The 24,557-nt window shown below is 46.6% G+C and overlaps 1 protein-coding gene across 3 annotated transcripts in view; it reads right to left on the reverse strand.

Moving 5' to 3' along the window:
- GALNT6 (polypeptide N-acetylgalactosaminyltransferase 6) overlaps positions 1-24,557 on the reverse strand; it is a 98,745-nt gene that overhangs the window by 20,324 nt on the left and 53,864 nt on the right. For all 3 annotated transcript variants that reach the window (XM_029594965.1, XM_029594964.1, XM_029594966.1), the window contains exons 4-5: positions 16,991-17,140; positions 4,238-4,472 (exon numbers count right to left, since the gene is read on the reverse strand). In XM_029594965.1, the coding sequence (XP_029450825.1) occupies positions 4,238-4,472; positions 16,991-17,140 (385 nt within the window). The remainder of the gene's footprint in view (positions 1-4,237; positions 4,473-16,990; positions 17,141-24,557) is intronic.

Here is a 24,557-nt window from a genome sequence, read left to right on the forward strand (position 1 = left end):
TTAAAACTTCTGTCTCCATCTGATGGAGGGGAGGCAAAACCCAGGAGTCTGGACTGATCCGGGTACGTACAGGGAACCTGAGTTAGCCAGATAAATTATCTGGCTAACTCAGATATTCAGAATGGTGGGGAGAGGATGGAAATAAGAACATAAGACATGCCATCCTGGTTCAGACCAAGGGTCCATCAAGCCCAGCATCCTGTTTCCAATAGTGGCCAATCCAGGCCATAAGAACCTGGCAATTGCCCAAACACTAAGAAGGTCCCATGCTACTGATGCTAGTAATAGCAGTGGCTATTTTCTAAGTCAACTTAATTAATAGCAGGTAATGGACTTCTCCTCCAAGAACATATCCAATCCTTTTTTAAATGCAGCTACACTAACTGCACTAACCACATCCTCTGGCAACAAATTCCAGAGTTTAATTGTGGTAGCTGTAGAGGAGTGAAAGGGGGAAGGGAAGACTGGGTAGGGGTAAGAGAGAAAAGAAAGGGGCTAGAAAAACAGGGCTGAGATACAGGGTGGCCCATGGAAAAGTAGCCCGCCTCCAATACCAGTGCCACGCAGGCAGGCTACTTTTCCATGGGCCACCCTATATATACATAAAGTGGCATGGCCTCGCTGCTGAATATATCTGGTTATTCTAAAGTTAGTCAGATAAGTTTATTCGGTAAACTTGCCAAGTTGTACAGTGACTGCATATCGACGTCTTTATTTTCTATCACTTTGGTCCCGGTTTTTATTTATTTAAAGTCTTTTCTATACCGTCGCTAAGTTATATACCATCGCAACGGTTTACATGTAGGCACATAAGTAAGTTTGGCGTAAGCGTACTATAGTACATTCTAACAGGTGCCATTAAGTTTCGATTACATTAAATCATAAAAATACGCACAAATGTTTAGTGATGTAGGTTCTGGCCAGGTGTACCTAGAAGGTACTTTTACAGGTCAAAAAAATCACATTTACTGTGTTATATTATTACATTCATTGTGTACTCAATTTGTTAAAATATTGTAATGCACATTTATGAGAATAGTGCTGTGTGCCGGTGCTCTTCTGTTTATTCCGGTGTATTTTCTATTCTCCGGTCTCTTTATAAAAGGCTTGTTTAAAAAGCCATGTCTTTAGACTTCTCTTGAATGTTTTGGGGTCTCTCTGTAATCTGGTCTCCAAAGGCATTGTGTTCCAGAGTGTGGGTTCTGCTACAGACAATGCCCTGTCCCTTCCCTGGGTTAGTCTCGCTGTCTTGACTGAGGGAATGGTTACGAGAGCTTTGTTTGCTGAACGAAGGTTCCTGTGTGATACGTGTTTAGCCAGTCCGCTTTTTCATCATGTATTAGTTTAAGTATGATACATATAGTGCTTTGTATTTTATTCTTTGTTCTATGGGAAGCCAGTGAAGTTCGGCCAGAGTTTCAGTTATATGGTCTCTTTTTCTTTTCCCTTTCCTCATTAGTCTCTTCCTAAGCCTTTTTCAGGGTCTCCTTTCTATTTTCCATTTCTTTCCTCCTGTCTTCTTCCCTTCCTCCCTTTGTCTGACATTGATCTTTCAATAGCACTTTTTCTCCATTTCCCCTGACTCTTCACTCATAGCTAGATTTCACTCTCTCTTAATCAATCTCGCCAGTCCTGTCTCCCTCTTTTTACCTCTCGCTCCCTACCAGCTTTCCACTCCCATTAATCCCTCTGTCTCTCAGTCTTTTCCCAGCTTCCTATTCCCTCTCTGTCTTTCACCCACTCCACAGTCCCCTATTTCCATCCTTTGTACTCACACCCTCACCCTGTCTCAGCTACTGCCCTCTTCCTCTTTATTCTCAGTGCTGGCCTTTGGGTAGGATGTGCTGGGTTGTTACTCAGGATGCCATTAGTAGGGGGTGCCCTGGGTGCCACCAGCAGTGTCTGTTATGCACTAAAAGAAAATGAAGAGCGCCATTTGCCCTACAGCTACCACATTTCCATCCTCACCTCTCCACAGCCGCTGACCCTTTCCCTACCCTTATGCACCATCTTATACATTCCCAACCCATCGCCAAGTCCCAAGGTCCTCAAATCAGAGTCCACACTGCCTTCCCTAGCCTCCATTGTCCTCCTACCAAATCCCCAAGTCCCTACTCACTCTCCCTCCCAATCTAAAAGTATCCATTCTCACACGCAGTCCCTGCCCAATCTGAGCCCCTGTTCTGCTCTGCCACCTAATCTATTTGCTTTACCCCATCTTTGCATTCCCATTCCTCCCCCATCCCTGAATCCTCACCTAATCCCCAAACTTTTGAAAAGTAGGGACACCGTGAACATTTCAAAATCCCTGAGGTGGTCCTCACTGGGGTAGGGGGTTCCCTCTCTTGGTGACTTCAAATGCTGGGGAAGATGGGGGGTGAGGCTCCTGGGGGCATGGCAGATAGTCACACTGCCAGTAATATTTATATATTTCCCCTCCCCCATTATCTGGCTCCAATCTCCCCAGGATCTAGCATCTGGCTCCTGCCTCTGTCCGTCCCCCCCCCCCCTCCCTCCATCCCCAACCCCAGTTTCAGTCTTCCCCCCTCCATCCCCTTTCCCTGGCTACTGCCTTCCCCCATTGCCAGAGCCCGTCTCCTGCCCTCACCAACCCCCCCAGCACCTGCCACCCCCTGCCCCTTTCCCAGCCTTGGATCAGCCTAGGCAGGATTGTGTTTCACTGTAATTAACCCGCTTTAACACTGATGACTGGAAGCGCCCAGCACGGTTGACGTCTGCGGGTGGAATCCCTTTTCCTCTGGCTGCTGATCTCATACTTCCAGAGGAGAGGAAGTAGCACCCGTAATTTTCAAACTTGCTAGTGATTCCAGCTGCCAGTGTCAGAGCGGGCCAGCTATAGTAACACACATTCCCACTGGCCCTGTTTCTCCCCTGGCTGGTTTTTTTTTTTTGTCTTCTGCCAGTGTAGGATTCCCCCATTGTGTAAACCAGCTCTTACAACAGGGCCCCCCCCCCACTGCAGCTGCCCTCCCAAGCTGTATGCTAGGCCCAGCGCCAGCCAAATGAGGACAGGAGGGTAGAGAACTCAGGAAGGAGCCACCGTGGGAGGTGGAAGCTCAAGGACTGAAGACCGGGGTAAGTAGGGAGATGACCAGAGAAGGGGGGGGGGGGGGGGGGCCACGGGAGGAGGAAGAACTGGGATGGGGCTACGGCAGCAGAAGGGTAGAACCTGGGAGAAAGCTTAAGGACTGGAGAGAATTAAGGACTAGAGATGGGGTAGGGGTAGGAATAAGCGAAAGGCGAGGAGGATGGAGAGAAACAAGGGATCATGGCCCGCCCCAAACCCACATTTCTGCCCTGGGCTCCAGCATGTCTAGCACAGGCCCTGAGGATCACAGTAGCAAGTCTCAACAGCCTGCATTTTTAAACATCCATCATCTTCATAAAGCGTACACAAGTACCTTGCTGGTTTTTCTTTTAATAAGTTTTGCTTTGCAGGATGGGTTGCCTGCCTTTGGTCTCTCTTCATGATGTTCAGTATATCTCCAGGCCCACCCCCCCCCCACCCCTTTGGTATCTGTCTGGGAGGAGGATTCTGAGCAGGTCACAGCAAGTAAGCCCAGAGCCTCAGTGACTGCATTCTCCAGATAAGTGCTGGAGAAGAAAGCAGGCAGTAATTAGGCACTTAATGAGAAGTCAGGCTGCCAGAATGGTCTGTCTGCAGCCAGAGGATTCCTTTCATTTTGAAGAATAACCTTTCCAAAAGCCTTCCTGTATTTGCCGATACCGGCATACTGGCTTTCACCCCTGCATGCTTGAAAGTCAAAAAGGTCTAGAAGCAGAACGCCCCCCACTGCTAAACTCTGGAAACATTTTTTTTTTTTTTAAAGGGAGTCTGTGTCCCTAAAGGCAACCTGCTGTACACATCAGATCTCTCAGGTAATGCCAGTGTGAAGCCACTCTTTTGATTCCCTACTGAAATCTACTTCTCTGACTGGCTGCTTATAAATAAATTCTGCCCTAGCCAGCACACAAGATACAACATCGAGCAAGGCACTTAATCTCTCCATGTCCTTAAGCTCTAGGACAGTGCAACTATCTTGTACAGAATTGTGTACACTGTTTATAATAAGTTAAGAATGCTAATACTACATTATAAGAAAAAAAATGCAAACAGTAAACAGAGGAGGTACAAGGTCATAAAGGATCAGACGATCCCCATTTCGGCTTCTTTGCTGTAAATACTAGGCATTGCTGCCAAGGAAGCTGTACTTACTTTACAGGGTAAGTCTCATCTTTCCGTCTCTGTTTTTCATGCTCTGGGATGGGCTCCCAGCCAAAGGTCAAACTCCAGTCGAAATTGCCCCGGCTGTGCTGTTTCCCATACTGGTTTGGTTTGGCAAACTCGAAGGTATTCAAGTCAATGGTGGTGATGTCCGGGCTCACCACAGCTGTTTCGTCCTCTGCGATTCTCCCTAATAGGGGCTCCAACCAGCCATGGAAACACTCACCTGTGGAGAAGCAAAGGAGTGTCAAAACTCAAGAAAAGCAGACTTGTCTCAAAAGACTTAAATTCTTAGAATGATACCATGTGGGTTAGTGTGCTCTTCTTGATACCCGCATTGTGCCAAAGAGATCACACAAGCGACATCTCTCAGGACTCCCTGGAACAAGAGTCGGAGCCTAGGAAATATGCCGCTGCCAGTCTCCTATGGCTCATTATTTCTTACTGAAGGCTTCTAGCAGTACTGGTCCTGGATTTTGTGAGATGTCTTTCACCAAACTCATGCAACAAATAATATGAAGAAAACACAACACAGGAACTTTTGAGACCCCCTCAGCCCCCTCCATCAGATAAGAAAATTATTCCTTACCTGCTAATTTTCGTTCCTGTAGTACTCAGGATCAGTCCAGACTGTGGGTTATGCTCCCATTCCAGCAGGTGGAGTCAGAATCAAAAGCTCGAGGGGAGGTCCTATATGACCTCACACCTTGTGCCTCAATCCTCAGTAACTAGACTTACAAAGCCAAAGAGAAGAGACGGAGGAATCAAGAATAACACTTATTCAACAAGAATGAACGAAGATTAAAAAACTGATAAAACAACTCCAACATGGAACTTGTAAACCAAACTGTGAAACAATGAGCCCTGGAGCCCCAGGGCTAAATTAGGAGAAGAAAAGGAGTAGACTTAGAGAGCAGAGGCTTATCCCCGAATAAATCCCAATCACCAGGGAGGGTGTCTGGACTGATCCTGAGTACTACAGGAACGAAAATTAGCAGGTAAGGAATAATTTTCTTTTCCCTGTACGTACTAGGATCAGTCCAGACTGTGGGATGTACCAAAGCTTCCCTACTCCGGGTGGGCCGATAACAGCCCTGCTCTCAAAACACTATCACCAAAGGATCCGAAACCCGGAGCACGAACATCCAGACGATAGTGTCGAGAGAAAGTATGTAAAGACTTCCAGGTGGCCGCTCTACAAATCTCTTGAGAGGACACGGACGAACTTTCTGCCCACGAAGCAGCTTGCGCCCTAAGGGAGTGTGCCTTAACTCCTACAGGCGGAGTGCGCCCTTTTCCTATATATGCAGCAGCAATTGCCCCCTTGAGCCATCGGGCGATGGTTGTCTTAGAAGCCATGTGACCCCTTCTGGGGCCAGACCATAGAACAAAAAGATGATCTGAAAGACGGAAGTCATTAGTGGATGCCAAGTACTGCATTAGACATCTCTTTACATCCAGACTACGGAGCTGTCTGGAATCTGACGGTAAGAAGGAAGGGAGTTCTACCGACTGATTCAAGTGGAAAGAAGAAACCACCTTTGGGAGAAAAGAAGGTACCGTCCGTATGGAAACTCCTTCATCAGAAAAACGGAGATAAGGTTCTCGGCAAGACAAAGCTTGAAGTTCCGAGATACGTCTCGCGGAACTTATGGCCACCAGAAAAGTAGTCTTTAAGGTGAGGTCTTTGATGGTGGCCCTCCGTAAAGGCTCAAATGGAGGACCTCCGAGAGCCTCGAGCACCAAGTTAAGACTCCAAGACGGACAGGGTGATCTGGAAGGAGGTTTCAGATGACGTACACCCCTGAGAAAACGAAGAATATCTGGGTGAGAGTACAGCAACGAGAGAGAACCAGACTGTAACAATGCTCCCAACGCCGATACCTGCACTCGAAGGGAGTTATAGGCAAGACCCATCTCAAGTCCGGTCTGGAGGAAAGCTAAAATCTGGTTCACTGAGGCGCAACCCGGAGAAATGGAACGGGTCACACACCAATCCTCAAAAACCTTCCATATCCGCACATAGGTAATGGAGGTGGAAGACTTTCTAGCCCGCAATAAGGTGGAAATTACCGCTTCTGGATATCCTTGACGCCTCAGCTTGCGCCTCTCAAAAGCCAGGCCGCAAGACAGAAGCGATCTGCCCTCTCTAAAAATATGGGCCCCTGCTTTAGAAGTCGAGGAATGTGTCCGAGACGAATCGGTCCCTCGCGAGCTAGATGAAGAAGATCCGCGAACCACGGTCTCCTTGGCCACTCTGGAGCTACCAGAATTACCGGTCCTGGGTGATTCTCTATCCGACGGAGCACTCTCCCCACCAGGGGCCACGGTGGAAAAATATAAAGGAGGACCTTTTTGGGCCACGGAAGTACCAGGGCATCTACGCCCTCCGCACCGTGCTCCCGCCTGCGACTGAAGAAGCGCGGAGCCTTTGCGTTTTTGGCAGTGGCCATGAGGTCCACGTGAGGACGACCCCAACACCTCTCTATCAGAAACATCGCTTCCCTGGAGAGTTCCCATTCTCCTGGATCCAGACGTTGACGGCTGAGAAAATCCGCCTGTACGTTGTCTATACCTGCAATGTGCGAGGCCGCTAAGCGGATTAAATGTCGCTCCGCCCACTGCATTAGCTTTTCCGCTTCCCACGCGACCAGACGACTCCTTGTGCCTCCCTGACGGTTGATGTATGATACTGCAGTTGCATTGTCCGAGAGGATCCTGACTGCTCGCCGACGAACCAGCGGAAGGAATCCCTGTAGAGCAAGACGTATTGCCCTTGTCTCTAATCGGTTGATGGACCACTGTTTCTGTTCCTTCGTCCAAATGCCTTGGATGGAACTCGATTGACATACCGCCCCCCATCCTGAGAGGCTGGCATCTGTAGTAACCATCAACCAGTCCGGCGTTTCCAAAGAAACTCCTCGAGCCAAGGAGCGAGGATCCAGCCACCAACGTAGACTGAGTCTCGCTGCTGGGGGAATTGGCAGAATCGCACTGTAATCTTGAGATACTGGCTTCCACCGGTATAACAGCGCTTTCTGTAGAGGTCGAAGGTGCGCAAACGCCCAAGGTACAAGGTCTATCGTGGAGGCCATCGTTCCCAGAACCTGGAGATAATCCCAGGCTGTTGGAACTTGGAGTGTCAAGAATCAAAAAACCTGCTCTCTCAATGACTGCGCCCGTTCTGGACGCAAGAACACCTTTCCTTCCCTAGTGTCGAAGTGAGCGCCCAGAAAGTCTATTGACTGAGAGGGTGTTAGGTGGCTCTTGTCGTAGTTGATTATCCATCCCAGCGATTGAAGCAAGGACACTACTCGGTCCACAGCCTGGACCCCCTGGCTTTGGGACTTTGCCCGAATGAGCCAGTCGTCTAGATACGGGTGCACCCGGATCCCTTCCCTGCGAAGTGCCGCTGCGACTACGACCATTATTTTCGTAAATACTCGAGGAGCCGTTGCTAGACCAAAAGGCAACGCTTTGAATTGGAAATGCTGTCCCAGTATCTTGAAACGCAGATACTTTTGGAAATCCGGATGGATCGGAATATGGAGGTACGCCTCCGTCAAGTCCAATGAGGCTAGAAATTCTCCCCGATGGACCGCAGCTAACACCAATCTGAGCGTTTCCATGCGGAAGCGAGGGACCCGAAGCGCCCTGTTGACGGTTTTGAGATCCAGAATGGGTCGAAAGGTGCCCTCCTTCTTGGGTACTACAAAGTAGATGGAATATTGACCTCGTCCCAACTCGGTGACGGATACTGGCCTTATTGCCCCTAGGGCCCGCAAGCGTTGCAGAGTCTGGCGTACAGCTTGCTGTTTGTGAAGCGAAACGCAAGGGGAGAAAAGAAATCTGTCTTTGGGGGCGCGGACAAAATCCAACGCGTAACCTTGTTTTAATATGTCCAAGACCCACTGGTCCGTGGTGACTCTGGACCACGCATCGTAAAAGAGAGAGATCCGGCCCCCCACCCGCGGGATCAGCCCGCGGGCTAACTTGACATCATTGCGCTGGCTTGGAGGCTGAGCGGGGAGCCGTAGCCTCTCTTCCCGGACGTCGCCCTCGAAAGGACCGATTCCATCCTTGTGAGCGGTAGGAGGGAGTCCTCGATGTCGGTTGTTGTCTGTTCGTTCTAGAGCGCCTCTGGTTCCGAGAACGGTTTCTAGAGAAACTGAATGATCTAGCTGACCGGGGTCTATCCTCCGGAAGCTTATGTACCGCGTTCTCATTCAGAGATTTAATAATCTGGTCCAAATCTTCACCAAAGAGGAACTTGCCCTTAAAAGGCAATGAGCCGAGACGTGTCTTGGAAGAGGAATCTGCTGACCAGTTGCGGAGCCATAAGAGACGGCGGGCTGAAACAGCCGCCACCATTGATCGAGAGAGAACCCTGAGAAGGTCATACAGTGCGTCCGCACCGTATGCCATCACGGACTCTAATCTATCTGCCTGATGAGCCTCGGCGGCAGGAAGATCTTGAGAAGTGAGGAGTTGTTGTACCCAACGTAAGCCAGCCCTCTGCGCGAGGGCGGTACAAATGGCAGCCCGAACTCCGAGAGCCGAAACCTCAAAAATCCTCTTAAGATAGACTTCCAATTTCCTATCCTGTAGATCCTTTAAAGCCGTACCACCAGTAACCGGAATGGTGGTGCTTTTTGTAACCGCCGAGACCGCAGAATCAACTGCCGGTACCTTTAAAAGATCCAGAAAATCCATAGGGAGAGGATACAGTTTCTCCATGGCTCTGCTTACCCTGAGGGAGGCTTCTGGTGTATCCCACTCCCTGGAAATGAGTTGTAGAAAGCTGGGGTGCGTAGGAAACGCTTTTGCCAAGGGCCGAAGCCCCGCAAGGAGAGGATCCCCTTTCCTTACCTTGGGATCCGAAGGCATTGGATCCGGGGGGGGATCAATGTCCATTTCCTGGAGAATATATGGAATGAGGCTCTCTAACTCATCCGCTTGGAAGATGCCTAACACCCTCGGATCGTCTCCCTCTACCTGTACTGATAGAGAAAGATCATCACCAGCTGAATCTGGATTGACATCCCCCCCTGGGATTATTGGCGATCCCTGAGACGTACCCGAGTTAGGTCTGGGTGGCATCTGCGCCGTAGCTATTGGTTGGTTTGAACCCTGTAATGAAGGACCCCCTAGAGAGGGATCTATATGTGGAACTTTAGCTGGAGGAGGCTCCGAGGGAGATAAAGACTGACCACTGGTTTGCAAAAAGGCGCGATGCATCAGAATGATGAATTCCGGGGAAAAACCTGGTAAACCCTGAGGAATTCCCCCAGGGAGTCCCCCAAGCGAAAAATGTTGTCCCTGGGCCCCTGTGGTCGTCAGAACAGGAGTCTGTAAAGAAATAGAGTCCTTCTCTTCCTCACAGTCTGAGACTCCAGCCTCATCTTCCGAAAACAAAATGGCCGCCGTTCCCGCACTTAGCGGGAACGGGACCTGCTGCTGCCTACAAGTGCTCTCCTCCGTTGAATTTCCTGTGCCATCTCCAGCCGGTGCGTCTACCGTATCGGTATGAACGCAGTCAGAGCACAGTCCCTCATTGGAGAGTCGGCTCCCCAAACGGCCACAATTCGAACAAGCCGACGTTCGCGGCATGAGAAGGTAAAACCCCTTCTCTCGGAGAGGCAGGAAACTAGGCTGCGAGGCAGTTGAAGAAAAAGAACCCCCGGCGCTCTGAAAACCAACGGCCGCAAAACCCTCGACCCCCTCCTACCGACCGAGATAGCTGCCGGGGAAAGTACCTCCCAGAAGCCGGCGGCCCCGGGGAATGTTACGTCGTGGGGCCGCGGGTCAGTAACAAAAAACAAATTAGTTAGGAAGAGGGAGGTAGGGGTGTCTTGAAAAGTAGCAGTCAGAAAAAAAAAACTGACTGAAAAACAACAAATGTCGTCGTCCTCCAGTGCCGAGAAAACTGGCAAGAGGGAAACCTGAAAGAAAATCTTTTTTTTTTTTTTTTTTAAATCAAAAATGACAGTGAGAAACGACTAGGGGAAAGGAACAGAGAGACAGTTAATCAGCAAGTTCCTCTCTACCCAACAAACAATTATCCCACTAAAATTTAGAAAACTATTACATTTTTTTTTTTTTTTTTTTAAATTCTTGATTCCTCAAAAATACAGGAAATAAGGAATAAAACCTAAAAACCTGTGCTGGGGACTGGTCAGTCCCCTGCTCACACCTGCTGGAGTCAGAAGATACTGAGGATTGAGGCACAAGGTGTGAGGTCATATAGGACCTCCCCTCGAGCTTTTGATTCTGACTCCACCTGCTGGAATGGGAGCATAACCCACAGTCTGGACTGATCCTAGTACGTACAGGGAACCAGAGCGTTCTTACACTGGTACAAGAAAACGTGCTGCAGCAGCCTGCAGAGAAGCCACAAATCCTCCCATGCCCAGCAAAGGAGACAACTTTGATTATGGTCTATGTATTGAAAAAGCTGCCTTCCAAATGGGCATTTTTTTCATGATTTATTTTCTTTGCAAACCATGAATTTAAATTTTAAAGAAGCCCCAGGAATTATTTTTTTTTTTGGAACCAGAGTGGGAACCAGATTTAAAGAAACAAAAATAAATAAATAAATAAATAAATAAATACATACAAACCAGAACAATTTTTGGGAGTTAACTGTTTCCAATCCCTTAGTTTTGGAAATATTAAAGAAATTAAAGAGAAAAGTGCAATGGTGCTAGCTCACCTTGCAGAAAATAAAACAGGTATAGCTAGATCAGGCCTTCCCCTAAACTCCCCGGCAGAACATTTCTCCTTCATGACATGACCACCAGGACTTCAAACCAAAACTTTAAGGTAGACAGCACTGAGATTTTTATGGCAGCATTCTTGCTTCGTTTATATCAGGTGCTAGCCCCATTACTGTTCTCTCTACAGTAAATACAATTAAATAGGATTTAATTATAATTGTAAGCCAACTTGTATACTATTGTTAATATATTATAATGAGCTTACAAGTTTATTTATTTTATTTATTTATTATTTTGCTATACCGGCTTTCATGACAGGAATCACATCAAACCGGTTTACATTTAACAATGTGTGTAAAGCAGAGAGAACTCAATCCACAGTAACAAGAACAAGGTTAGGAGAGTGCAACAGTTACAATAAAACAGGGTAGTAAACTAGGATTTGGAAAAGAAAGGGGGAGATAATTGAACAGCAAATATTTACAGAGTAAAATTTAACCGCACTCCGCCTTGAGTTCATTCTTGGAAAGAAGGTGGAATATCAAACGTTCATGAATATTCAGTTTGATTCTGGAATAATGGGACTGGTTGATGCTTCTGGAAAAGAAAAACAATTTTCCCCCAAAAGAAATAAACTGAGCAAGGAGAAACTTATATAAAAAGCACTCTGGAACATTTTGCCCCATTCTTAATTTTAGTCCTTGGGGTAAAAGTCCCATAGTGCTTCCTGCACAAGATTTCCCTAGCCCAGGCTTTTCTGTAGGCTCTTTTTCCCTTTCAGAAGTTACAAGAAAATAAATCCTGGGCAAAAGCTGCACTGTGTGAAAATTCTTTCGGCAGGCCTTTTGCATTTGTAACCCAAACTGTTGCTCCTGGGATCTGCCCCGAGGTATAGAATAGTCAGGGAGCTCCCACAGCTGTCCTGAAGTGGTTTATAGTTCACAGAGTGTCCTAGCAGGGGGAAGGGTCAAGTAGCTTCCCAGTTATTGCAGTGAAGGGTACAGGCCAAATATACCCCTGAGGGAATGGGAGGCAAACATAGAAACATAGAAATGACGGCAGAAGAAGACCAAACGGCCCATCCAGTCTGCCCAGCAAGCTTCACATTTTTTTCTCATACTTAGTGGGGGCCCCCGAAAGAGATCATGCTAGATCAGAAGAGGCCAAGTAGTGATCTGACGATGGAGTTTGGGGTTAGAGGGAGTGGTGGAGGAAGCTGTGCTCATTGCTTAATGGCGACACCTAGTTCTGGTCACTTTAATCACTAGGGATGTGCATTCGTTTACAACGAATGTCACATCCACAACGAAAATGTCCCTATTCGTTTCATTCATGGGACAGCGAAACAAATGACTATCCCCCACGAATGAAACATATCATATTAGTTTCATTCGTTTGGTTCACAGTGCTTTCCTAGCAGCCTTTTGAAATAGGAGAAGCTCATGTGGGAGTATCCATAGCAACCAGCCCTTTCCTGTGAGTAATACGTGACCTCACAGCCCTGTCATAAAGTGGGTCGGACAGGTTGGCAAGGAGACCAGAATGCCAACATATCAGAGCGAAGCTATTTTTTTTTTTTTTTTAATTCTGCCAATCGCTGCTCATCCTGGTGTTTTTCTACCTTCAGCAAGTGTACCACAGTGCACTTCTTGGGTTCTATCTGAGAAGGTTGTTTGCTGATTGAGCTCTCTCAAGAGTGTCTCAATTTTCTACTGAATTGCTGAAAAATCAGAGCTATTGCTGAAAAATATTTTTGTCCTTTTGTGCTGCTTTGCCAGGCAGCCAGGCTTTTTTTTTTTTTTTACTGCACTCAGACTGTCTCTCTTTCACCCACTGAGACAAGCTGCCAGCAGTGGCATTTTGCTGCTGATCTTACCCTCCTGGGGTAGGTTGTAGGCAAGGTTTGGGTGGGTGGGAGATAGTGTGAGAGTTGCAGTGGCTGTCTGGCAGTGAGTATTTTTCAACTACAAGCAGCACCACAGTGAGTACTGTAGGAATTGGGCTTGCAGACTCACAGCAGGAGTAGTCAGGCTGAGGCTTCCAGTGTTTTATCTGGAGTTTCAGTACTGTTTTTGTGCACATAGAGCAGTCTCAGTTGTAGTGTACAGCAAGACACTGCTCTGTGTGTCTATGTGTGTGTGTAGTTTTCCACACTGACATATATTGGTACAATGGTGTTCTTTTAATCCAAATCCCCAGTAGGCATCTGGAGTTTTAGGGTTTTGTAGTGCTGTACACTACAACTACAGTTGTAGTGTACAGCAAGACACTGCACTGTGTGTCTGTAGTTTTCCCACACTCACATATATTGGTACAGTGGGGTTCAATACAACCAATAAAGAAAATCCTTTTAATCCAAATCCCCAGTAGGCAGTGACATTAAAATCATTGATGTCAGGGAAAGGTATAGGTTGAGTAATTGGCACTGGCATGGGAGGCACTTCAAGAGGCAGTCCCCCATTAAAGTTAAAAAGGGACCTGTTCCAATCCAAAATCTCTGGAGAGGCAGGCAGTTCCAGCCAGAAAAAAAACTTAAATTTAAAGATGATGCACCGCCACCACCTGTTTCTGACCCTGTTATGGAGGTGAGGGAAGGGGAGGCTGAGCCATCCAAGGCAGTTGGGGTAGTGGAGAAAGCAAAAAAGAGTGAGACCCAAAAGCAGCAGTGCGACAGCATACTCTAGTTAGCGCTAATGATGTAGCACAGACACTGTTTGCTTCTGATTCCAATGAAGAATCATCTTGTATGGGATTCCCTTCATCAGAAATAGAAGACATAATAGCTGAAGGTGGTTTAGGAGGATTAGTTAGTTCCATCTTAGCCTCTACTTCAGTGCTGAAGGAGAGAGAGGGGAAACGGGTGATGATGAGGAAGAGCAATCAGTGCAGGCAGAGAGTGTGACTGATGCCCCTGGCATTGCTTCTCAGGGTGCACCCACTATTTCAACTCCAGTGCCAGCATCCACCCTGAAGGCTATAGAGAAGGGATCACGAAAGAAATCTGTGATCTGGAGCCACTTTAAAATGAAGGAGGACCCACGTTTTTCTCAGTGTAATTACTGTGCCAGGGATATTAGCAGAGGCAAGCAAGTGGGCCATCTAACTAATTTTGGCATGATGCATCATATGCAGAAGCAACACCCAAGAGTACTGCCATCTGGGGATGGTGGCAGTACCAGTTCAGGGGACCCCTTTTTCCAGGCAGCGTAAAGTGGTTGAAAAGGAGCAGAGTCATCCCATGCCCTCAGCCCCTTCCAGCAGTCACGTGGGAGGCCAGCAACCCCCTGCCATGCGTCAGAAGCGACAACCCACCATGGAGGAAATGGGGTGGGGTTCGGTAGCACTATCCCAGGGAAGGCGGCAGGCAGCCTCAAAAGTTGCAACCAGGAGCATCGGGGAAATGATTGCCCTTGATGACCAGCCCTTGCAGGTAGTGGAGAATGTGGGTTTCAAGTGTTTGCTGCAGGTCTTAGCTCCAAATTACAAAGTCCCCTCCAGAACCACATTTAGCAGAAAGGTCATCCCCAGCCTGTACAAGCAGTGTCGCAGTCGCATCCAAGCGCTGCTAGCTAAGGCAGAGGGGAGTGTGCATTTCACTTGTGATATCTGGACCACTATGAATGCTTCACACTCTTTCCTCTCCCTGACAGCACACTGGTAGGACCTGGCTGAGGCAGAGGCAGGCAGCAGCTCTATTAGTGACCAAGTATCAGAGTACAGGTGGGCTTTACTGCACACCCACCTGACAGACGAAGCCCTTACCTCGGCCAGTATTCTATCATGCATCAGAGACATGCTGGAGGGGTGACAGCTACATCAGAGAGCCAGGAATCATCAGGCAGGGTTCTTTGTCACAGACAATGGTGCAAACATGGTAAAGGCAATATGCGACAGGTGCTTTCAGAACATCCGATGTTTTGCACACACACACTGCACCTGGTAGTGAAGTCAGCTCTGGGGTTGGAGTCCAAGCACCAAGACAATGAATACCTGCATACGTTAATACAGAAGTGAGGGAACACAGCAACACACTTCCACAGAAGTGTGAAGGCGGGGCAAGTTCTCCGTCAAAAGCAGACTGATTTGGGAATGCCTCACAAGCTTCTCATTCAACACATTGGCACCCGGTGGAATTCCACCTATATGATGCTGCAGAGGTTAGTGCAGACACCCCTTCATGACCTTTCTCTGGAAATGGAGATAGGTGTGCATAGTCCCCTAGGGCATCATGATTGGTTAGTCATGAGTCAGCTGGCAAAAATCCTGAAGCCCTTCAAGGATGCCACGGAGGAGCTGAGTTCCAGAAGTGCCACCTTGGGGTGACATCATCCCTATAGTTAATATTCTGGAGGAAAATTTGGAGGGCTTTAAACAGTAAGAGGGAATGACAGCAGAGGTGCTGCGTTGTCTGGACTTTTTGCAGAAGCCGTTGCAAGAGAAATTAGGACCTTTACCAAAAGATGACGGATACATGCTCGCCATAGTGTGATCCCCATCTGAAAGGGAAACTCGCCCTACAGTCCAATTGTCTCACATTTGTGAAGAACCTGCTGTTAGAAAAGGTCTGTGAACAGGAGCGCCAAAAGCAGAGACAGATTAGGCATGAAGCAGAGGAGGAAACAGCGGGCACTTCAGAGAGTAGTGCAAGCCCAAGCAGGAGCAGCACTCTGTCAGCGACAGCAAGTACTCCTTCCTCCACTTCAGTACCCCAAAGCCATGTTGCACATAAAAAATCATCTGTTCTGGCACAGGCTAAAGCGAAAGCAGCTGCCTTCGAGGGTTCATGCAACTGTTATCGGTGCCCTCTTTTGAAGGAGTGGGGTGTTTTTGACACACTCACTGCTGCTTTGTACCTCTGTTAAAGCACTCTTGCCACTCCTGGTACCCCTTTGCCCTTTTATGGTGCCTTAGGCTATTCATGTCACTTTGCCAGGGTCTAAGTACCTTGGAGCTCTTTTGCCCTTCTGATGATTGCTTCCCAGAAGTTTCGTCCAAATTGATAAGAAAACCCCAATTCTGCAGCCAAAAATAGGCTGCAATACTTCCCCCATTGATTTTAATAGCAAACAAAAAACGAACCAAACCAATAATCGAATATTTTTTTTGCTTTGAAACTAATAAAACGAATTGGGACCCTAACGAAACGAATAAACGAACCGAAATGAATTTTTTTCTTCTGCACATCCCTATACATTGGGAGGGAATATATTAAAAGAAAAAGGGAAAAATACTCCAGTGAGTTGCAAGTGAAGGTTCAAGATGCCATATTCCACCTAGAGTCCAATTGAATATACTTTTCGCCCCTATACACAGCCCCAAGGATCAGGAATGAGAGTGTTATTCATTTATTTCCCTTAATTTTATCTGATCCTTAACTTTAGCCATTAACATATCTGGACAGACTAGAAAAACTAGGGATACTAGCTGTGGCAAACAGATTAAGGAGGGCAGATTTAACAACACTGAAGAAATATTAAATATTTATTCAAAGGACTCTTCAACATTAAGGGAACTAACAGAGCCAGGGGATGTAGGTCAAAACCTGATAAAGAACAAACAGCCTTTACAGTGTAAGGAAACACTTTTTAAAGTCTAGGTGACAAGGGTCTGAAACACAGTCCATCCCAATCCCCACCAGTCAGGCTCCACTGCACCCACTCCATCCCAGGCAGGCGTGTGTCTGACCTGCTCTTTAAAACCTCAGGGGGAGGAAATTTCACCCAAGTCTGCCATCAGATCAAATTCAGAGGCCTCCAACCTAACTTTAGTTTCTAACATTAAATTACTGGAAGTGGGGGATGAAGAAACAGCAGAATCAACACTGAGTCTAAGAGTATTTCCGGAAAGCCAAAGAAAATACAGAAACATCACCAAAAAATGGGACAGATTTATAAAAGGTCTTTTTTTTTTTTTTGCACCAGCACAAAAGCTTTTATAAAGGTAACTCAGGCCCCTGATGCCATTATCTTCTAGAGATACAGCCTGATTACAAAGTCTGGAGATAGAGTTCCTTAGAGGATATACTTACAGTGAGCATCCAGGAAGGTGAGGACCTCGCCAACAGCCACGCTAGCACCCAGTAAGCGCGCCGTGATTAACCCTTTCCTCTCCACCTGCCGCACCACCTTCACAATCTGCAGTGGCTTCACATAGTTGTCCAACTCCTCCTTTAGATAATCTGGAAAACAAAATAGCAACTTGGAATGAAAACTCAAAGGGCACAGCTGGCAGCAGAAAATGGCACAGTGTCCTTGGGTTGAGGGATAGAAGTTTTAAAAATAAAGTTACAGCAGCCTGCAGCACAACGCACTCACTTGCATCGAATCCAACCAACCAGAAAAGTCTGTGGGAAGGAAACCCTTGCAGGCTGCATCCGAGGTTTACTGTTCTAGATCCCAGACCCTTGTATCATGTTTATCCCTCCACCAGAAAGTTACCCCTTATCTTTATTCTATCTTAGTTGGCTCTTATCAGGCAGCTAGCATGCATGGCCTCTCCCGGTATGCCTTTTTAGCTGGCTCTAATCAGGCTTCTTGTTTAAATTCTTTCCCATCCCTGCCTCATGGGGGAGCCCTCTCTTTCTAAGAGGTTTTGAGAGACAGAAAGTTGGGAAACACTGAGAAGTCCGATTTAATCTTCTTTAAAACTGAGCTCTTTCTGATTGCATGGCAGGACACAGGGAGCACTATGGAAGTGGCACCGAAGCTCCTAGAATGGTGGCTGTAACTACTGCTTAAATGGTGATACCTACTAGCCAACGGAGAACAGTGCATGACAGTCCTGGAGGTGGCTGCCCTCAGTATTCTGAGGTTGAACAAGGAGTCCAGGATTACCAGATAGCTCCATGTGCATAAGGAGTGGATGAGTCAGTCCTGGTTTCTTAAGAAACAGAACTACAAGTCCCAGCATGCAACACGTAGAAAACCAGAATTGTCTAAGCCTCTCTACATATTTGGAGCTGAAAAAGTAAACAAATCACTTCCTCCCTTGTGAGAGAGGAGAGTGTTTTAGTTTAGGAAATTCTTCATTCACTTCAAAATAATAGTGCCCAAGCCACTGGATTTAAGTGCCACAGCAAGAATTCTGCACAGAATTGGGGGAACATCAGAGGGAGGGCAGTTGGGGACGGAAACACAGTGTTGGCAGCTGGCTAGGAATCCAGGAGGAGACTGCAGTAAGGAGCAGGTGAGACAAAGCTCAGTAGTTTATATTTGCAAATGTTTGGGGTTCCCTTCCATGACGACACTCTGCTGTGATCAGTGAAGGGGTTTTCAGAGGCTTTCTTTCTCTGTCTCCTCATCCCGAGACCTTTCCTCCTCCAGACAGAGACACAGCTGTGTCAGAGGGACCGAGCTGGCATGCTGACTGATGCACACCCCTTTACATGCCAGCTGGGATAAGACGAAACCAGCAACTGTATTGCATGCAAATAAAGTACAGTGACACCGGCATGAATGTGCACCTCTTGCTCCCAACTGTTCCCAAGCGGCAGTGATATCCTGCTTGGCATCATGGGTTGGCGACATCACGATTGCCCCACTTGTACATACATGCAGAGGTGTGCGTCTCGCTGGTTTCTGAAAGAATACAGAGCCTCCGGTGGTGTTATCTGACACTGTATAATCCTTGTGCAACTGGGGAAGTTAAAGGGTCCTCATGCTCAGATATTGTCTACACCGTGTAGACTCAGAGTAGTGATGCCCTCATCCCCATGCCGAATAACAGGTCACAGCAAGTTGCATTCTGGGACCTATAGTGCTGAATGAAAATGGAAACAGGAAGGACTACAAGTACCATGATCCATTAGGATGCAAGATCAAAGACCAGGACGGGTCCAAAAGTCTCCCTTCAGGGTCACTTGGCAGCCAGTTTCATAGGTTGGTGCTGTTAAATCCTACTTAAACTGTATCAATAAGGGTAGGTTTCTAGATAAGGTTTTGCAGGAGAGAGGGTTGACCCTATGGTTACAGCAGATATTGAGGACACTCTCCCCCTTCCCCTCTCCACTATAATCATCCACCGTCACCCTCGTTAACACCAGAAGAATGCTGTTGGCATTCCGAAAGTCCATCAGTGTTATAATGGATCAGAACCTTCCCCTCTCCAAAGGGATCGGCAGGAACCGATGAGTGTTGGTTTTGCAATAAGTGGATTTCAGCATCATCACAGAAAGAGTGCCTCTCTGAGCTATCCGTGTCTGCACGTGGTCTGAGCCGAGCTCTGGTTACAGGGAAATGTGAACACCTCTGGGGAGGGAGGAAGTGGGGCAGCGGCAGTCCAGGCCAGTTCCCTCTCAATTTTTAATGTCAAAAAAGAATTTGGAGAAAAGGAACTGCCTGGAGCATTTTGAAAGTTTCTGGGCTTTTTTTTTTTTTTCAGCAGCAGCAGCAGGAGCAGAAAGAAGATCTCTTACTGTTAGAACCAATTCCGATATCGGTGAGGTGAGCACCATCCAAATCTACGGAGGCAAAGAAATAAGTAAAAGACTGCCCTTGTGTAGCAATTCCAGCCTTTACTCTGAGCTTAGCCAGCTTCCTTGGAGTTTGCTCGCTGCAGAAGTATTGCTCAGGGCCTTCCCACCTGCTCAGGTGAGGCTAAGTCAGCTCTGAGTAAAAGCTGGAACGAATTTGTGTTTCAAAAGTAGTTTGATTGCCGGGTTAAGTCCACTGGAATGGATGGAAACGAAGATCAAATAATAAAAATATAATACAAAGTGACATCTATTATTGGACTGCCTGAATGCATGCCTTGACTAGCGAAAGTTCAGGAGTTTTTTAACTTCCTTCTTCAGGTCTAAACAAAATGAGCAGGCCAGAGCAAACAATGACATTTTGCTAGAAAATACAAGTGGATCAGAAAATACATTAAAATGGTAATGGGAGGAGAGAAGGGGAACAGGAGAGGGTTAAGGAGTTGAGACCTTAAAGTGCTAAGAAGGTGACAAGAGGCAATACAACTATTTCTGATAGAAAGTTAACAAAAAAAAAAAAAAAAAAAAATGAGTCTCTGTTCGGTCCTTTTATGTCTATTCCCAAGTTTTAAATCATTTTAAAACTTCCGATGTCTTACTGTTCCTGGATGGTTCCGAATTTCCCTTTTAGCTTCCTGCTCAGAAAGGTCATCGATGCACGTTTTCCCACAAAAGCGTTGCCTTCCCTGTGATGTGTAGTTTTGCATCTGCGTCTGTTTAATCTGGTCTTCGTCAGCACAGCCCCCCCCCCCCCCCCCAATTGCATTTTCTGCATTACGTTCCTGCTGATCCAAACCTGTCAGATCAGGTAACAAGGCCAGCCTTGGCAGCTCGCCCCATGCGGACAACAGGGCTCGCTGGACCAGAATTCCTCACAGCACACACGACGACAACCCAGCCCCACAGTTTTAAGAAATTCTTTTGAACTTGTGGATCAAAGCAGAAAATGCAAAAAGAGGGATGCTCTACTGGCAAAAAAAAAAAAAAAGGGTTGGAAGCAGATTATGCTTGCAGTGCGCAGACACATACTTGCACATCCCATCCTTCAATAGGGACTTTTTTTTGGGGGGGGGCATGTACCAGTGTATCGCTGATCTTACGATCAGGACACTAGAAGGGAAGGTTCAGAACAATCCAGCAACAGAGGACATTTGAAGTTCAAATGATCAAAATGCTGTTGGACAGACAACAGGGAGGGTCATTTGCAAAGCCATTTACACAGGGGGGGGGGGGTTACCTGCAGAGGTTGCCTTCCTTGTATGTGGATAAACTTATACAGGTAAGGGTCTGCATGCATATACGTCTTACCTGCAAGAGGCCTTCCCCAGGGAGGGGCCTGGAACTCTGCTCATGCTTTTGTACCTTCTAAAAGGACTCGCCTATTTCTTTTCTCCCAAGACCACTACCCGCACAGATTAGTAGGGGGTGAGCATGTACTTGCGGTTTCCTTTAGGATTCCTTTTAAAGGAAAAAGTACATGCGCACTTTCCCTTGTAAAACTAATGCACAGCCTGCAGGTAAAGCAAGTAGCCGCACACGTTGGCACTTACGCAGCCAATCTTAAATCCGCCCCCCTCCCCCCACCTTCTCCAAAACGAACTTCACACCCCTCCCCAAGTCTCTACCAAGAATTATTATTATTATTATTTTTTTTTTTTTTAAATAAAAGAAGTCAGTATTCAAAAGCAGTTTGTTCGGCCAAACTTGGGACTCAACCAGACAAAACCTCTTGAGTTTTAAATATCCTGCCCTACCCGTCATTACCTGGCCAAGAAAAATTTTAGCTGGATAAGAAAGAGGCCAGGAAGGGACTTAACTGGTTAAATTTACCTGGCTAGTGCTGAATATCAGAGCTAACTCAAAAACAGCAAGTACAAAATTTGTAAGATTAACTTAAAAAAAAAAAAAAAAGGCTCTCTAGCATGCTGATCCCCCCCCCCCACTTTGAAAAACGTTGGCTAAATCCCCATTTTCCCAAACGAGGCTCCCTGGGCTGAACAGTAAGCGCCATAGAGCTGGCAACATTAGTATTCATTTATTCACGTTAACTCTGGTGAAGAGCCCAACGATTGGTCCTTTCTCTGACAGCTGTCAATGAAGGGGACCAATCCCTGTCCAGAACCCAGCTGAAGTTAGGCAGGTAAAGGTCCTCCGGTCCCCCTCACTCACAACTGCCAGTAAAGGGATCAATCACTGGTCTTTCTACCCAGACTGACAGATGAGTAAATGAACACTAAAGTGCCGGGATCTGCCAGCATTCATCCTTAATGGGCCATTTCTGGTGGTTCACAAGGTAGGATCTTTAACTAACTCCTTACTTTAAGGGTAGGTGATGGGGGGGGGGGAGAACAGGGCACCCGCTCAGCACACAAGCTTTCGTTTTTAATCTCCCAATAAATCAAAAGCCCGGCGAGCAGCACAGTTACCCAAATAACTTTATTCAGGTAACTTCAGTCGAGGCTATTCAGCGGGAGAACCTCCCACTCCCCGCACCACTAATTACATTTAACAGTGTGGGTTTCCATCTAGTCAGCCCCTGGAAGCCCTCCGGGGGACAGGGAAACAGCTACTGTGCCTGAACGCAACACCTTGAGGCCAATGCAAACAGGAGGCGCTAAAATAACAACGGGTGACCAAGCCGGGCACCTCTTTTCCCCTAATACACGCCCCCATCCACTTCTACCAGGGGGCGCGCGCGATGCAATAAGCAAACGAACAGCCGCGTTAAAAAAAAAAAAAAAGGATGCGCTAGGCCGGAAACCGTGCGTCCCTGGCATCGGGCACTCGGGAGATCGGGCGCACGGCCACGGGCCAGTTAAAACGTACACTCGATTAACGAGCATCGGTTTTTCTGAGTCCACACACAGCCATGGGTTAGGGAAACGGATGCTGGTAAATTAAGCGTCCGTTTTCCTAACCTGACTGACGTCAAGACATTTTGTTGTTGTTGTTGCTGCTGCCCTCTGTGGTTCCTCCTACTTGGTATCGCGACATTATTAAATCTGAGCAAGCACAGAAAAGCAGTATTTTCTGCTTTTCTGTTATGGCTTGGGGCACCTCAAGACTTAATGCCAGCTCCAGGGCTTGCATTCGTTTTTGAGGGTTAAAAACGTGCAGGTGGGGCACACAGTGATTTTTTACATCGGGGGGGGGGGGGGGGGTAGGGGGTACTAGCTAATAGCCTCATCAACACGGCATTTACATGTTATGAGCGCTATTAGCCAGGAGCAGGTTTGGACACGGTAATTTATTTATTTATTTAAAAGAATTTATATACCACTTTATAAAATTTGTTTTTGTCAAAGTGGTTTACATTGGAAAGAGTAATAAAATAAAAAAGAATAAAATAAAATTATAGAAAAAGGTAATAAATAAATAAAATTAAAAGTACATAAAATTAATTAATAGCTGGAATAAATTCTAGCTAGAAATAAATATTTACTAAAGTAAATAAAAGTAAAACTGTTGCATCAGGAGTTATTCTAGCGCGTCCAAAACACCTATCAGGCAGTGCCCAGTGTATTACATTGGCCCCCTTGAGCTACCATTGAAAAGGTGTGAATTAAATCTAATCCAATCCATTAAGTTACTAAATAGATACTTAAAGTTACAAGCAAAACAAAACGTATAAGCATAAAAACAAAACTGCTCATAACAGAATAGACCTAATTTATACAAGCAACGACAATTCATAATAGCAATGACACTAATAACCATGGATGGCGTGTCCAACCACAGTTTAAAAATTGTTCTCATACTAGGTTTAATTAATAACTCCCTAAACATCTTAGGTAAGTATAATAACTACATTCCTTGAGGGCAACAAATCAGGCCCAAATAAACATGCCAGAGGTATTTTCATGCACACTGTCTCAACAGGATGCAAATCTATCTCATTAGGGATATCCTGAAAAATCAGACATGTTTGTGGCACGACTGGAACTGAATACAACTTACTTAGCTAAAAGCTTGGCAGAAGAGCCAAGATTCAGCTTGCTTTGTAAACATGAGGTAGCAGGATTCAATACACATCTCCTGCTTCTTCTCATTTTCTGCATTGAATGACATGCATTACATTAGGAGGATTGTGTGTAAGATCCTCTTATGTGGAATTTTATTCCCATGTGGGTGTTTATGGGGTCCTGTGTTATGTGCTGGCAGAATTTGCAGTGTGCTATGCCATTTTCTTCTTTCCGAGTTTCTGTTAGAAGCTTGCTTTTTACAAATTTTTGCTTCAGTTCAGGTGGTTGCCTGAAGGCCAATACTGATGGAGGAGAGAATATTTCTTTCAGTGCTTCAATCTCCAGAAGCAGTGGCTATACGTCTTATGATTTTATAATCACTCCTGAAATAGTTCAGGGCAGGGTACAATAAAATGTTCAAAGTAAAATTAACATACTAATGACATACTGATAACATATCTGTGTGACAAAATGAAACAAGGAGCAGGCCCGGCGCTACCAGGTATGCAAAGCCATGCAATTGCACAGGGTGGCACACTTGGTGGGGTGTTGTCGGGAACAGGGAGAAACCTTTACTGTGGCCAATGAACCCAATCCCACCGGCGGCAGAAGAGGCGGCCTGTTGTGCCGCCGGTGGACCCGATCCCACTGGTTGTGGAAGGAGGGGGTCCACGGTGCTGCCGGCGGACATGATCCCACCGGCAGTAGAAGAAGTGGCCTGTAGTGCCGCCAGTGCAGGGCTGGTGCTAGGTTTTTTGCTGCCCTGTGTGAACAGTTACTGTGTTGCCTCCCCCTCCCTGTTCATTCGTTCTTCTCTATCCTGAGCCCACCAAAACAAGCCCAGCTCCCTTCAGTGATACAAACTTTAAAAACTGACATATCCCCCCCGAACCCATGGCTGGCGCAAGGGTGAACCTTACAGCCTTGCACAACCTGCCCCACCCAGTCTCATTCCACACACACAGTTAAGAGTTATACATTCATATTTTACATGAAAAATATCAAAGTACAGTATACTGCGGTAAAAATATCACACATCAGAATAGGCCTAATACCATATGGGTTCCAAATGTCTTTTTTGCAGGGATTTCTGGTTGGCATCACAGCAGTGCATGTAAATATGTGATATCTTTCCCTCAGAATACTGTACTTTGATATTTTTC

This window comes from Rhinatrema bivittatum, chromosome 3, assembly GCF_901001135.1.
Source record: "Rhinatrema bivittatum chromosome 3, aRhiBiv1.1, whole genome shotgun sequence".
Classification (NCBI taxonomy): Eukaryota; Metazoa; Chordata; class Amphibia; order Gymnophiona; family Rhinatrematidae; genus Rhinatrema; species Rhinatrema bivittatum.